At 37.6% G+C, this 16,131-nt stretch overlaps 1 protein-coding gene across 1 annotated transcript in view; it reads right to left on the bottom strand.

The window, feature by feature from the left end:
* Nucleotides 1-16,131, bottom strand: part of LOC127617843 (serologically defined colon cancer antigen 8 homolog) — a 77,445-nt gene that overhangs the window by 2,843 nt on the left and 58,471 nt on the right. The window contains exon 17 of the mRNA XM_052089945.1: nucleotides 3,869-3,995. Within this exon, the coding sequence (XP_051945905.1) occupies nucleotides 3,869-3,995 (127 nt within the window). The remainder of the gene's footprint in view (nucleotides 1-3,868; nucleotides 3,996-16,131) is intronic.

Genomic DNA, 16,131 nt, shown 5'->3' with positions numbered 1-16,131 from the left:
ATTTTGATTGACGCATAACTGCTGTTGGCTCATGGGAATGCAGGATTGAATCACATGTCTCGATGTGCTTCCTTCCCCAGAGTTTCCACACTTTTTGACCAATGAATTTCAATTTCAATCTTCAGTTATTTATGACAACTGGATAAAGATTTTTTGTACACTTTAATCAAGATATGCTACTGAGCCATTAGACCAATTTGTGAACCAGTTTGACAAATTAATAGAAATAATCAGCTCAAAAGTATGCTTCACACACAAATGAAACAAAACAATGGCAATTTGAACAAAAACCGATATGCCAATAACGATATTTTACCACCTACCTTATTTTGTCATCAGGTCATCGTTTTGCTCAGAATTTATGCTTTAAAAATGTACAAAGAGGTACAAAAACTATTTTATTTATCTAACAATAAATTATTTACATTGAACCTGGATTGGATCTGTTGAACACATGTCAGGCAACATTTTAAAGAGAGCCAACCAAAATGAAAGATAAATAGAAGACAAAAAGATTTAAAAAAAAAAAAAGTCTAAAAAAACAAACAAAAAAAACAACTAAAGATCAAAGCATGATGATTGATGTGAAAACCTTTTATTTTGTACTTCTAAAACATCAGAATGCACATTTTACATGTATGTACTGTAAATTATAGAACATTACAAATTCATATTATGCATATGTTGGGCATTTCCATGGAAATATTAACCACATCATGGAAAACTAAAATGTTTTAACCAAAGAAGCAAAATGACCTTTTTAATTCTATAGTGGTGTAACGCATAATGATGTTGCCATCCAGGGGTTCATTTCCTGAACAATGACGTAACACACAGCTTAACCACCAATTTACGATGCATCGCTGGAAAAATGACCTAGTAACGACTGTTTACTGAAACCGTAGTAACTATGTTGCACATCCATTGTTCAAACCACGTTGGTTCAACAACATAGAACTATCGTTAATGACGTTACGCAGGGGGTAGAGTTATAACTTCCGGGAAAATGTAATTATTATAATTAATTTAATTAAATAGCTCATATACTTACGCCATGAAGACCTTTAATGCAAGAAAGTTGCTGAAGACACGAAATGGGCATGCACCGTGTAATGAGACAGATGCATTGCGCTGCAATAGATGTATTTTGCTTTACATCAGACTGCAGGTTTCTTCCAACGCACTTGAGCACAAATGCATATGTGCACTCTTTAAATAGGAGCGTCTATTCAGAAGAGATCATCCATATGCCCTATTCCATGTCTTTCCCTGTCCTAAGTCTTTACTATCCACTGTGAGAGCAGTAGCGGGCTGAAAGATGTGGTGCTACAAAATAACATCATTTGGGATTAACTTTTTAAGCAATTTTATTGAAAATTGAGTTTGACACTATCTATTATTATTGTTCTCACTACACTTGTGCGTTATAATGGACATAGAAGCAGTGTTCTCCAACAGAAACAGCTTGTATTAAAGTGCTTTCTCTTAACAGCCTTTAATTACATTAAACGGCTGTATTCATGTTTAAATGAAGTTTCAGAGCATCACTGAACAAGTCTATTTTTAATGCATGTAAACATGGTCAAAGGCTTGACAGAATGAAAGTTGTATATGCAATAAAAGTTATAGAAGCCTCAGCAAAGTCAAATGATTTAAACAAAGCAAACTAACATGGAACTATGCTTCTAACCACAGGTGGAGAGCTGTGGTTCCAACCCCACAACATTGCAATGCTGTTTGCGAATGTTCATTCAAACTACGGTTTCAGGAAACACCAAATCATTGAACTATGTTGGTAATGATGGAACTTCTAACCATAGTCCTTATTTACGCTAGTTCGCTCTTTGATTTTTAATGAGAATGATGTTGAGGTTGTGAGGGATAGACTTACCATCATCTCTTCAATGGCACGAATGATATAAAGCTGTTTAAAGCTCCTAGATCACATCTGATTTTCCACAACTCATGTTGTCTGGAGTTTTTGTATACTGAATGTTCTTGGGCAGATATTTTATCATTGTTTTGTCCACTGAATGATCCAAAAACACTATAAACTGCAGTACAGCCCATTGAAGAGACTGTAAGTCTATCTCTCACAGCCTCGTTGTCATCCGCATTAATAATCAAAGGTGGTGCTAGCATGAATAAGGTCTCTAGTTAGCTAATGATGCTTTTGGGAAACGCACTCCACACCGGAAGTTGGCACCGCTTGCTCAAACACCGCTGACTGAAGCACTGAATGCAGACTGCATTTTTAAACACAGACTTCTAAGGTTTAATAATCGTGCAAACCATATTGAGATTTTAATCTTAACTCAACCAATCGTGCACCCTCAATGGATACCATACCAATGTCTCAGAAGTCAAAGTGTTTTGGACGGTTTCCCTCATCATGTATGGGTAAGTGTCACTTTCACAACTCATGTCTGTAACACCGGTTTGTCCTCATTAATGTGAGAACAAGAATGATTAAAAATGATATATTACATGTTCTTAGGAGTGCCAATCCCTCTACGTATTTTTGGCTATCATTACTCTTGATTGTGCATTTGAAATCACAGAGTTTTAACAAAGTGTGTTGATAATTAATTCTAAATAAAACATCAGTTTTTCATATCTGTGTCTTAATGCCTATAACTGATATGCTGATGGTTTTCATTTGGTCAGTAGTTGGCTGATAAATATCATCGCTGCATCCCTAATTTGTACAGCACAGTCCATAAATACATATACATATATATACAGTCCATGATGTTTCTGCGTAAAAACAATGTAAAATTTACTGAGACAATAGGAACTCCCCAATAGTTACCTGTCTTTCTCCACTTGTCCTATTATATACAGGCATTAAAAAGCCCATAAATACAAATAATAATGATGAATTTAAATATAAACCACAAAGTCTCATTTAATGGTTTCATTTATTTTAAATACCCTTTTAACATAATTCCTAACTCATCCTGAATATCAAATCTTCGAAGGGCCTTTTGGAAACTGCATTAAGTGGTTTGAAAGCTTTCAGTGTGTGGCGGTCAGCGTGGCAGCATGTGGGTGTTCTTAGACAAATGCTCAGAGGGAGAGTCAGAATTACTAACACACTCTAATAACAAAACAACAGCATGGCAGTATTAACAGAGCCGAAAGCGGCAGCGCTTTGTGGAGCATCACTCGTTTTGCAATAATCTCCAACGAATGTCAGCATTCGGCGATTCACTGTCTGCTGCTGACGTGCCTCTAGCAGCAATCTGGATGAGCATCTGTGAGTGCCTAGTCTAGCGTGATGTGCAGCCATGACTACCAGCTGCTGCGCTGCTTGTGCGCTTTCTCTCTCTCTTTCTCTCCATCTATCTGTGTCTCTATAAGTGAATGTCCAAAAACATGCAACTTTTCACCCCAAAATATATATATATTTTTTTTAAGATTTTATTGAGAAATATATTCACTGAAGAACCTCTCAAGAATTTCTATTTGAGATGGTTAGCTTTAGGTGAACTTCAGGTTGTAACTAAGTAGCACACCTTTTAAATATGAACACTGTCCTAATCAGACGTGATGCGATAAGATTCCAGCGACAAGCAATTTGTCTGTCCACACTGAACCTGAAACTGATGTACATATTTTATTTTTAATGTTATGAGAAACTTTTTTTTTGGAGTTTACAGTGAATAGGGCAACCTGGCGTGATGCCAAAGAAATAGAAAACAAGCAATCAACAAACAGGATAAAAACTCTTGATTAACATGGAACACATATATTTTATCGCTTGTTACATAATTGCATTACTATTGTTTTTTATTGTGAAAATCGCTATAGAAATATGACTTGACTGACCCTACAGGAATGTGCACAGTATATTACAGGGACTAACCTGGACTTTTAGGTTCTGCATCTCTTCTGCGAGTTGCTGCCGCTCCTGCATGAGCTGGTTTTGTCTGCTGAGGAGCTCCATCACCTGCTGAGAGCTGGCCTGACCATGCTGATCCAGCTGCTGCAGTCTGACAAAACACACAAATCACTACGCCACTGGATTTCTCACACCATCATGCATCCTAGGGGCTGTTCTACTACACGCAGATGAAAGGAAACGCAGACAGCTGAAAGAAACTTTCAGTGTTACCAGGCTGAGGTTCAACTGTTCATGTTTCAAAAATGCCTTTTTGCTTTGGGAGTATTCCTACCTGGAGGATAATTTTATGAATTTTAGGATGCTGGTAGATGTAGAAGAATACAGGTAAACTGATTGCAACTTTTGCCTAAAGACATTGTAGGAGCTTTTGCAGAGAATGGCTTTTGCCATTGCAGGGCAGTATACTGTCATGCAAAAACAAAGAAACAGTACTACGCATTGTGTAAACAAAAATGTGACAAATGAGTTTCTCTCAACTACAGCATTTCAGATTCAGAAAAAACGGAGTGTGGAAATTGTAATTACTACAAAATCCACAATAAATCCAAAGAACTTTGAATCAAGTTGACTAGAGCTAGTACTATATTCTCTGTGCCTGGTTAGACAGCTAGTAGATGTTTTCTTTCTTTACATAGAGCTTTTTTATATACAATAATTCTAGATTCACCTCTGATCCTTTAATCTTGTCTTGTTTGGGAGAGCTAACAAAACAGTTAGTCTGTCTGCACTAGACAGCTTGTTCCTGCAAAGGCCTCAGTCTCTTCCCCTTCTTCTCTTACTGTAGTGCTGTTTTTCTTTTGGCTCCCTCACCCTCATCCCCTTTATCTCTTTCTGTCTCTTGGCTGTCCTGGTGTGAGCTGGACAGGGCTGATCGCAGGGCTGTGGTGGGCATCCTGTCCCAAGCTCAGGCCCTGCTGTGTCGGGAGCTGGCGCCACTGCTGCTGCTCACCTCCAGAGTTTGGCTAAGCTTTTGCACTGGCCCTAACCTCCTCCACACAACTTGGCTCTTGTTATTGAACTTATCCAAACCTTTATACAATATTTCTACTTTTCTTCAGCTGTTTCTTTAAGTATGATTAATCTGCTGTTCTTTTTTTTTTTACCAAAACAAGAAAAATGAACAAAAAAATTTGTTTTGTGAATAGGTCCATTATTTGTAAATCTGCCATAGCATGTGTGCCATCTGTGTTGTTGACTAAGGACAAAGGGGCTTCTTTTCGAAAAACATAAGAGTTTTACTTTTTGAGACTGACTTAATATTACTAGAAACATGAATCATAATCAAACAACAATTATTCATATGTAGACAGATACAGAAACACTGACTCTATCACTCACACTTAACATAAACTACCAGTCAAAAGTAAAAAAATAAATAAAAAAAACTTTTTAACTAAAAGCTTATGGTTAATTGTTGAAATTTATTTTGTAGACAAATATAAATTGTGCCTACACATGCATTTATTTATTTATTTGTTTGTTTAACTGGATGAGCTGGACTGGAAAGTAAAGTAAAAGCAGCCAAAAAGCGCCAGGAATTCATAAGAACTTCTTGTATCCCAGGTAGATACCTTATGAAGATGGTTGAGAGCATGCCCAGAGTGAGCAAAGCTGTAATATGGGTGACTACTCTGAAGAAACTAACATTTAAAATACCTTTTTAAAAGTAAAATAGAAATTTTCACTACATAATTCCCATTATTTAAAATGTGTAAAATGGTAATAAAAAAGAATGAGTGTGTCCAAACTTATGACTGGAAATTGCTTGTGACTTCTGAAACTTTTTTTCTGATTTTGACTTACATATGACTTGAGTTTAAAATGACGTGTTTAATATTAAAGCTTAATATGCTAATTTTAACTATAAGTAAGCTACTGTATGAGTTATATATCTATAAGTAAGATATTTGGATGATGTCCCCTAAAAGTGTAACACTGTGTCTCTGTGGCACTCTCAAAACAGTCCTCTGTTTGTTTGAGTGGCCCGTCAGACACGGCAACACTGGAGTTTTCTGGAATATCATGGAAAACAGCAATAACTTTTTAGATTATTTTTGGTAATACTAGTGTTGAATAAATGACACAATTCAGCTTTAAGCTCAGTCGATAGCATTTGTGGGATAATGTTTTTACCACAAAAAAAAAAAAACATTTTTGACTTGTCCCTTATTAACAAAACAAAACAAAATAAACTCCTGGTTACAGGAAAGCATGTACATTTGAAGTGAATGAGATCAGTCATAAACATAAAAATAAACACTGTTTAAAATTTTTTAGCAATAAGACAAACATGTCCAGTAGGTTTACATGATTTTAGTGTGATAAAATCACTTTCTTACTTATGTGTAAAGTTATCCAATATAACAACTATTTTTGCCATGATGACAAAATGCTGATTTTGTCACACTAAAATCATGTAAACATGTATAATGTTTAATTCTTGTGGCTATACTTTTAAAACAGTGTGTATTTACCGTTTATATGCTTGCCCCATTCATCTCCATTGTAAGTACCTAATTATAACCACAATTATTGCTTTTTCTTTACATAAATGAGGGACGAGTTGAAATAATTTTCTGTAGTAATCCACATTATGTTAGCAATTGAGCTTAACTTGTTCTGAACTGGATCTGTAGATCCAAATAAACAATTGTACAATCATCCCCTCCACCCTTTTAAAGCATAAAATAAATACCTAAACAAAATAAAACACGTATTGTTCTATATTCATAACTACTATAACTACTTGGCTATTAAACAACTGTTAAAATGATACAAGTTTAATTATTCAAATGTAGATAAAATGCCATTTATCAATTCAGGAGGAATATAAAATAATTCAATATAAAATATTTCTGGTTGAATCTACAGTAAACAAACAAAAAAAAGTTTTCCCCAACTAAAATATTTTCTTCTTATTCTAAGAGTGTCAAAGTGTTAAATAAGCCTGTCCAGTGAAGAGGAAACTGCTCTGTGGCCGCAGTAAAGTCTGTTTGCCAAGCTCACAGCATAATGTCAAGCATCCTCAAGCAGGTTGTGTAATTCAGTGACTAAATCCCTCACCTCTCACACAAGCCATCTGCAGGATCTTTGCACCTCTGGAGGCAGACACTGCATTAACCCATTTTACAATCACACCGCCCTTAATCAGCAATATCAAACACCTCACAATCTCACCATACAGTATATTTATACTGCTTTACAAAAAGTCTCAAATCTGCCCAACACATACAACCTGTGCCCTGTACCGAACTGTGTTAGTTTGTGGTTCACTCTCATAAACATTGCAAACATTGTTTTACAAAATCCTGTAGTCATTTCTGAAGCTGGACTCACAACAGGAGTCTGATTAAATTAGAAGGCTGTCCAGCAGCTAAGGCTACAAATCCAATAACCTCCCTCCATTTACTGGCACGCAACTTAATTAGGTTTTTAATACAGCTTAGTGCATGGAGCTGGGCTGAGCTGGCCTGGCCACTGCTGCCTCTGCCCACTACTGAGAGAGTTGGAGTGAGGTTTGAAGGGAGAGCTTCCCTGCTGACCCTGGTGAAAGGACACCATCTGCTGGCTCCCGGGCTAACTGAAGCCAGCAGAACACAGACAATGCTAACCTGACAGATGATGTGCTCCTCTCGCAATCTGAGTGAACTGAATTGTCAGGTATTTGTCATCTATGCTTTTTCCAAAAAAATAAAAACAACAAAACAAAACTAAAAACCTGAAACTGGATTAGAGAAAAATGGTGTCAATTTATTTAAAGCAATTAATATATGCAAAACTGATATACTGGATAAAACATTAAAAGACTACGGGGAATGTTAATAATTGACCCCACCTAAAAGAGAATAAGTAATTAAGAATAAGGAAATGCGATTGCAATTTCTTGAAGGAATACCGTATACCAAGGAACATTAGTTCTTTAGTAGGAACGAGTCAAAGTATTTTTCGACCTGTGAACAGGTGAGGCTATTGCTATTTTGTAACAGAGAACTGTGAATATGAATAAGCCTCATCCACAACATCATCTGAGGCATGCCGTTGATTGCCATAGAAATAATTGAAACACATTTTACAATAACACACTTGAATGATTCTCACCAAACCCATTAACAAAATGTCCTGGTCCTATTTTACTCCAAAAATAAATAAAAATAATGATGGCTATTGGTTATGCACATTTGAACCCCTAATCCACATTACCGCAACATACTTTTTTTTTTTTTTATGTATTTCTACATCATAGTAGTACTCCATTTGAAATGCCTTTTATTTTCGCTGATTTAAATAATAATAATAAAACAATTATTGTACAACAGCATCTTTTTATTGTAATTTAAGTAATGAGAATCACCTTTGGAAACAATGAGAAAAGTAATTGTAAAATGTCTGGATGCATTACAATACTGAGAATCTAAATGTTTTAGTTGGGTAGTTCACACACACATATATACAGTATATAGGATTGATTTGGGGTTAAATATGACCAGGATATTTATTGACAGGTTTTGAGAATCATCCACTACAATGGAAGTTTCATGAGATAATAAAAAGAGGTTTAATCATTTTTTATACACTCACCTAAAGGATTATTAGGAACACCTGTTCAATTTCTTATTAATGCAATTATCTAATCAACCAATCACATGGCAGTTGCTTCAATGCATTTAGGGGTGTGGTCCTGGTCAAGACAATCTCCTGAACTCCAAACTGAATGTCAGAATGGGAAAGAAAGGTGATTTAAGCAATTTTGAGCGTGGCATGGTTGTTGGTGCTAGAGGGGCCGGTCTGAGTATTTCATAATCTGCTCAGTTACTGGGATTTTCACGCACAACCATTTCTAGGGTTTACAAAGAATGGTGTGAAAAGGGAAAACGTCCAGTATCGCGGCAGTCCTGTGGGCTGAAAATGCCTTGTTGATGCTAGAGGTCAGAGGAGAATGGGCCGACTGATTCAAGCTGATAGAAGAGCAACTTTGCCTGAAATAACCACTCGTTACAACCGAGGTATGCAGCAAAGCATTTGTGAAGCCACAACATGCACAACCTTGAGGCGGATGGGCTACAACAGCAGAAGACCCCACCGGGTACCACTCATCTCCAATACAAATAGGAAAAAGAGGCTTCAATTTGCAAGAGCTCACCAAAATTGGACAGTTGAAGACTGGAAAAATGTTGCCTGGTCTGATGAGTCTCGATTTCTGTTGAGACATTCAGATGGTAGAGTCAGAATTTGGCGTAAACAGAATGAGAACATGGATCCATCATGCCTTGTTACCACTGTACAGGCTGGTGGTGGTGGTGTAATGGTGTGGGGGATGTTTTCTTGGCACACTTTAGGCCCCTTAGTGCCAATTGGGCATCGTTTAAATGCCACGGCCTACCTGAGCATTGTTTCTGACCATGTCCATCCCTTTATGGCCACCATGTACCCATCCTCTGATGGCTACTTACAGCAGGATAATGCACCATGTCACAAAGCTCAAATCATTTCAAATTGGTTTCTTGAACATGACAATGAGTTCAATGTACTAAAATGGTCCCCACAGTCACCAGATCTCAACCCAATAGAGCATCTTTGGGATGTGGTGGAACGGGAGCTTCGTGCCCTGGATGTGCATCCCACAAATCTCCATCAACTGCAAGATGCTATCCTATCAATATGGGCCAACATTTCTAAAGAATGCCACGTAGAATTAAGGCAGTTCTGAAGGCGAAAGGGGGTCAAACACAGTATTAGTATGGTGTTCCTAATAATCCTTTAGGTGAGTGTAAACTCTACATTTAAAAATGTATGTTTTTGTGATTTTGTGTCTGCAGGTGACAAGGCGTTCTGAGTTTGTGTAATAAGTGGTAAGAGAGGGCCTGCAGTGTTGCCACCTGTACAGAGTGTTGATGCTGATGTACTGTTCCTCTGCTTGTGTGGCCTGCTGTGGCCTCAGGGTATGTGAATTCTGTGAGCGATGTTCAGTGCTAGAATCTATTTAGTGTTGGGCCAAAAGAATAGGCAAGAAGCAAATACTCACTGCTCTTGCCATTAGACCAAAACATTTTTTTTATTAATTATTATCTTAATTTAGCAGACACTTTTATAAAATAAAAAAAAAACTTGCTAATGAGGGGTGCAACAGCACCAAGGATTCAAACTAAATCTGAGGTAGTTATTCAAATATTGATTAATTTAAAGTAAAATAATAAAATATGATGAAAACAGAAAAGCGCATTCAGCAATTTAGATTTTGCAAACAGTTTTAGTTTTTGCAAATGATTGAATTTCAGTTTGAAAAACATTTTCAAAATGTTTTTGTTGGTTAGTTCACATGAAACATTTGGGAAGTTGACATGTCCTTTGGTATGACATTTTATACTTCATCTAAAACTAGTTTAAAACAGAATTATTATTTTTTCATGATTATTATGTATGCTGTTTTAATGAGCTTATACAAATCCAGAGGCTGGCATATTTGTACTTTTAAACATGTATTAGTCACACTGCAGGACAATTTAAAATGAATTACTCAAGGCAAAAATGCGATTAAAAATGGTAAAATAAAAAATAAAAACTTACAAATAAACGGTGATAAGTCACACCACCTAAAACATACACTTTCCGTTTAACATACATATATGTTAAATGATAATAACTTTGAAAATGTCAAAAAGCTCAAGAATATGTTATGCATCAACCACCCTTATTTCTAAGGATATTTCAAAGAGAAGAGGACTCACAAAAATAACAGCAATAACAGCAACACGTTTAGTTCTTTCAATCCACAAACAATCCAATGGTAAAACATTGCAACAAATGGAATGACAAATCACTAAATCCACTGAATTTATGTGGCTTCCATCAGCAGCATGCTGTGGATAGTGCCGGGAAGGGGGTACTTGAGGATTGGAAGAAGGATAAGCAGTATAGAATATATGCAATCTGTCTTGGCTTGCCTAGTTTAAAAAGGACTGCCAGAGGCAGGGAGGACACAGTCGGCTGACTCCCCCTAAACACTCCTGCTCTGCCAGGGCCAAAGATGGCTCTACTACAGCATACACAGAGGGGGCTAACTGCAGGCCTTGGATTTCATACTCTTAACCCGATAGACTAGCCAATGCCTATTGTTACACATGATATCTCCACCCAAACTGCATTTGGAGCAAATATGGAATTGGTGCTGGCTTAAATCTACAAAAAATGTCATAATAATCTCCAGATAATTGATTTATGATACCGTTACTAAGACAGTTAAGATGTTCAGGTTAAGAGATTTGCATGTTCATCTGCTGTTTGACTTATTTGGCAAATGAGGAAGAGTTGAATCCAGAGGCAGCTGTGACTGTGGCAAATGGACAGATGTGAAGACAACAGTGCCAGATGATTTGACCCAAAATGGCTGCTAGTTGTTCTATGCGAGCCAGCAGTAGGCTGCTGAGAACTACAGTAAACCTCCTCCTGACCACAGCCAGATGGGTTGACCCAAAATGGCTGCATGCTTCTCCAAAAAGCAGCTGAAAAACACAATACTAGATAATACTGTCATAATCAAATAAACATTAATCCTGGTACCATGCAAAAGAGCATGTTTGACTGACAGAATAAACCTGGTGGATATCTGATCTTACTTACTAAACAACAACAATAATAAGAAAAAAAAACACTTTTGTTTTTTCATTGGCCTCATTTATGAATATGTACACATAAGCCAATACCGCAGCTTTACAAGTACTATACAATGTTATGAACTTTTACAGCAAAAACTGGTTTTAATGTACTACATTACCAACAACATATTTTGACACACCAACTCATTCTTTATTATTTCCAAATATTAGAATAAGAGAAAAGTCATCAATATTCTGCCACTACAGCCACCCTTTGCCTAGTAGATTATACTCTGCACACTCTGAACATTCTCTAAATTAAAATGGATACATTAAATGCTTTTTAAAAAAGTAATGGGGTTGTCATGCATGCTAGTCACTTGATTTTCCCTCACTATCTGGCCCAACTAAACCATTAAAAAGAATGTTATAAATAATTTAACGTTTAAATTCTGTAAAAAAAAATATAGGTTATATATTAAAGTATAATAATACAAATAATAATAATAATTATTATTATTATTATTAGAAGAAAATTGAATAAATTTTTAATAAATACATTTTAGCGTTGTAAAGACATTCATATATTGGTTCAATTTACAGTAATCTGTCTACAAAACTAATTTCACACATTTAAGCATAAGCCTTTAGATCAAATGGTTTTTAAGATCACATGGAACAAATGTATTTGTGTGTGTACAATATTTTTACTAGTATGTACAACACGGTGCATCAAGGTACAATGACTTATCTGATCTTGTATGATACATCAAACTTCAGCTATACGACATACATTTGTAACCTGTTTCCCCATTAACATCGTAAAGTTGTAACCACAGCCAGCTTTTACTATCCTTCATAAAAAATACTAAATAAAAAAACTTGTGGAGAGAGTTAAGTGAGCACTTTTAGATGTTATAAAAGGGGGTCATAGCACAGCATAATGTTTTACAGTTTACATGCCTTGGGATGTACTCAGCACCCGCATAAGCAGGAGCAGTAGAGCAACTGCTCCATAAGGCTTTGTCAGATGAAGCTGTTGCCCCCGGCAGAGTGGGCCAGCTGGCCGAGGAGGGGAATTAGGGTGGAGAGACTCCCCGCTGCCCCCTAGCTGCAAAATCAAGAGTGGCACTGCTGTGAAACAATGACTTTTATGACCATGTATAGAGAGCATAGTTTACCAAAACAGGATTTAAGGGCTATATATATATATATATATATACTCACCTAAAGGATTATTAGGAACACCTGTTCAACTTCTCATTAATGCAATTATCTAATCAACCAATCACATGGCAGTTGCTTCAATGCATTTAGGGGTGTGGTCCTGGTCAAGACAATCTCCTGAACTCCAAACTGAATGTCAGAATGGGAAAGAAAGGTGATTTAAGCAATTTTGAGCATGGCATGGTTGTTGGTGCCAGGCGGGCCGGTCTGAGTATTTCACAATCTGCTCAGTTACTGGGATTTTCACGCACAACCATTTCTAGGGTTTACAAAGAATGGTGTGAAAAGGGAAAAACATCCAGTATGCGGCAGTCCTGTGGGCTGAAAATGCCTTGTTGATGGTAGAGGTCAGAGGAGAATGGGCCGACTGATTCAAGCTGATAGAAGAGCAACTTTGACTGAAATAACCACTTCGTTACAACCGAGGTATGCAGCAAAGCATTTGTGAAGCCACAACACGCACAACCTTGAGGCGGATGGGCTACAACAGCAGAAGACCCCACCGGGTACCACTCATCTCCACTACAAATAGGAAAAAGAGGCTACAATTTGCAAGAGCTCACCAAAATTGGACAGTTGAAGACTGGAAAAATGTTGCCTGGTCTGATGAGTCTTGATTTCTGTTGAGACATTCAGATGGTAGAGTCAGAATTTAGCGTAAACAGAATGAGAACATGGATCCATCATGCCTTGTTACCACTGTGCAGGCTGGTGGTGGTGGTGTAATGGTGTGGGGGATGTTTTCTTGGCACACTTTAGGCCCCTTAGTGCCAATTGGGCATCGTTTAAATGCCACGGCCTACCTGAGCATTGTTTCTGACCATGTCCATCCCTTTATAGCCACCATGTACCCATCCTCTGATGGCTACTTCCAGCAGGATAATGCACCATGTCACAAAGCTCGAATAATTTTAAATTGGTTTCTTGAACATGACAATGAGTTCACTGTACTAAAATGGCCCCCACAGTTACCAGATCTCAACCCAATAGAGCATCTCTGGGATGTGGTGGAATGGGAGCTTCGTGCCCTGGATGTGCATCCCACAAATCTCCATCAACTGCAAGATGCTATCCTATCAATATGGGCTAACATTTCTAAAGAATGCTTTCAGCACCTTGTTGAATCAATGCCACGTAGAATTAAGGCAGGTCTGAAGGTACATATATATACACTCACCTAAAGAATTATTAGGAACACCATACTAATACTGTGTTTGACCCCCTTTCGACTTCAGAACTGCCTCTAGCATCAACAAGGCATTTTCGCCCACAGGACTGCCGCATACTGGATGTTTTTCCCTTTTCACACCATTCTTTGTAAACCCTAGAAATGGTTGTGCGTGAAAATCCCAGTAACTCAGCAGATTGTGAAATACTCAGACCGGCCCGTCTGGCACCAACAACCATGCCACGCTCAAAATTGCTTAAATCATCTTTCTTTCCCATTCTGACATTCAGTTTGGAGTTCAGGAGATTGTCTTGACCAGGACCACACCCCTAAATGCATTGAAGCAACTGCCATGTGATTGGTTGATTAGATAATTGCATTAATGAGAAATTGAACAGGTGTTCCTAATAATCCTTTAGGTGAGTGTATATATATATATATATATATATATATATATATATATATATATATATATATATATACATATACATATACATATATATATATATATATATAGGGGTTTCATAGGGTTTCCCAGCAGAATATTGCCCAGAGCATCACACTCCCTCCACTGGCTTGTCGTCTTCCCACAGTGCATCCTGGTGCTATCACTTCCCCAGGTAAATGGTGCACTCGTATACGTCCTTCCACATGATGTAAAAGAAAACAGGACTCATTGGACCAGGCCACCTTCTTCCACTGCTCCAAGGTCCAGTTCCGATGCTCACATGCCCATTGTAGGTCCTTTCAACGGTGAACAGGGGTCATCATGGGCACTCTGACTGGTCTACAGCTACGCAGCCCCATAAACAGCATGGGGGGCCATGCATTGTGTGATGTGGCACATTCATCCCTTAACCATCAGTAAAATTGTCTGTGACTGTCACAGTACCTTGGGCGCCCAACAACCTGTCACCAGTTTGTGATTTGTCAATCCACGGACCTCTGTCGGTAGGTACTCACCACTGCTGACCGGGAGCCTTGCCGTTTCAGAGACGCTCTGACCCAGTCATCTGGCCAAAACCATTTGGCCCTTGTCAAAGTCGCTCAGGTCTTTACTCCTGCCCATTTTTCTTGCATTCAACACGTTGACTATGAGAACTGATTGTTCGCTTACTATCTTATCTACCCAGACCTTGAAATGTGATGGAGATGATCAATGTTATTCAATTCACTTGTGAGTCATCATAATGTTTTGGCTCATCAGTGTATACAGTATGTATATGTACACTGACGGCCAAAAGTTTGGAATAATGTATAGATTTTGCGGTTTCGGAAGGAAATTGGTACTTTAATTCACCAAAGGGGCATTCAACTGATCACAAAGTATAGTCAGGACATTACTGAGCACCATCACTATTTGAAATTTTTTATTTTTGATCAAATCTAGACAGGCCCCGTTTCCAGCAGTCATCACTCCAACACCTTTTCCATGAGAAATCATGCTAAATTGATAATTGGGTTCTTGACAATCACTTGCCATTATATCAAACACTGCTGAAAGCTATTTGGTTCGTTAAATAAAGCTTAACATTGTCTTTGTTTTTGTGTTGCCACAGTATGCAATCGACTGGCATGTCTTAAGGTCAATATTAAGCAAAATGGCAAAAAAAAGAAACTGCTTTCTCTAGAATCTCATCAGTCAATCATTGTTTTGAGAAATTAAGGCTATACAATGCTTGAAATTGCCAAAAACTGAAGATTTCATACAAAGTTGTGCACAAAAGACAGCTGGCTCTAACAAGGACATGGAGACGTGGATATTTAAAAGAGACGTGGAAGTCCCACATACAACTAAACAAGAGGATAAGTACATCAGGGTCTCTAGTTTGAGAAATAGACACCTCACATGCCATCAGCTGACAGCTTAATTGAATTCAACCTGCTCAACACCAGTTTCATGTACAACAGCAAAGAAATTTGGGAAGAATTGCAAAGAAAAAGCCACTTTTGAAAAAGAGGTTAGAGTGGGCAAAGAAACACAGATATTGGACAACAGATAATTGAAAAGACTGTTATGGATCTTAACCCCATTGAGCTTTTGTGGGATCAGCTAGATTTAAGATGCGTGAGAAGTGCCCGACAAGACAGCCACATCTATGGCATGTGCTACAGGAAGTGTGTGGTGAAATGTCACCTTATTATCTGGACAAACTGACCACTAGAATGACAAGGATCTACAATTGCTGCACGTGGAGGATTTTTTGATGAGAACTCTTTGAAGTAATTTAAGAAGT

This window comes from Xyrauchen texanus, chromosome 24 (genome assembly GCF_025860055.1).
Source record: "Xyrauchen texanus isolate HMW12.3.18 chromosome 24, RBS_HiC_50CHRs, whole genome shotgun sequence".
NCBI lineage: Eukaryota > Metazoa > Chordata > Actinopteri > Cypriniformes > Catostomidae > Xyrauchen > Xyrauchen texanus.
This window is presented reverse-complemented; position numbering and strand designations above follow the sequence as displayed.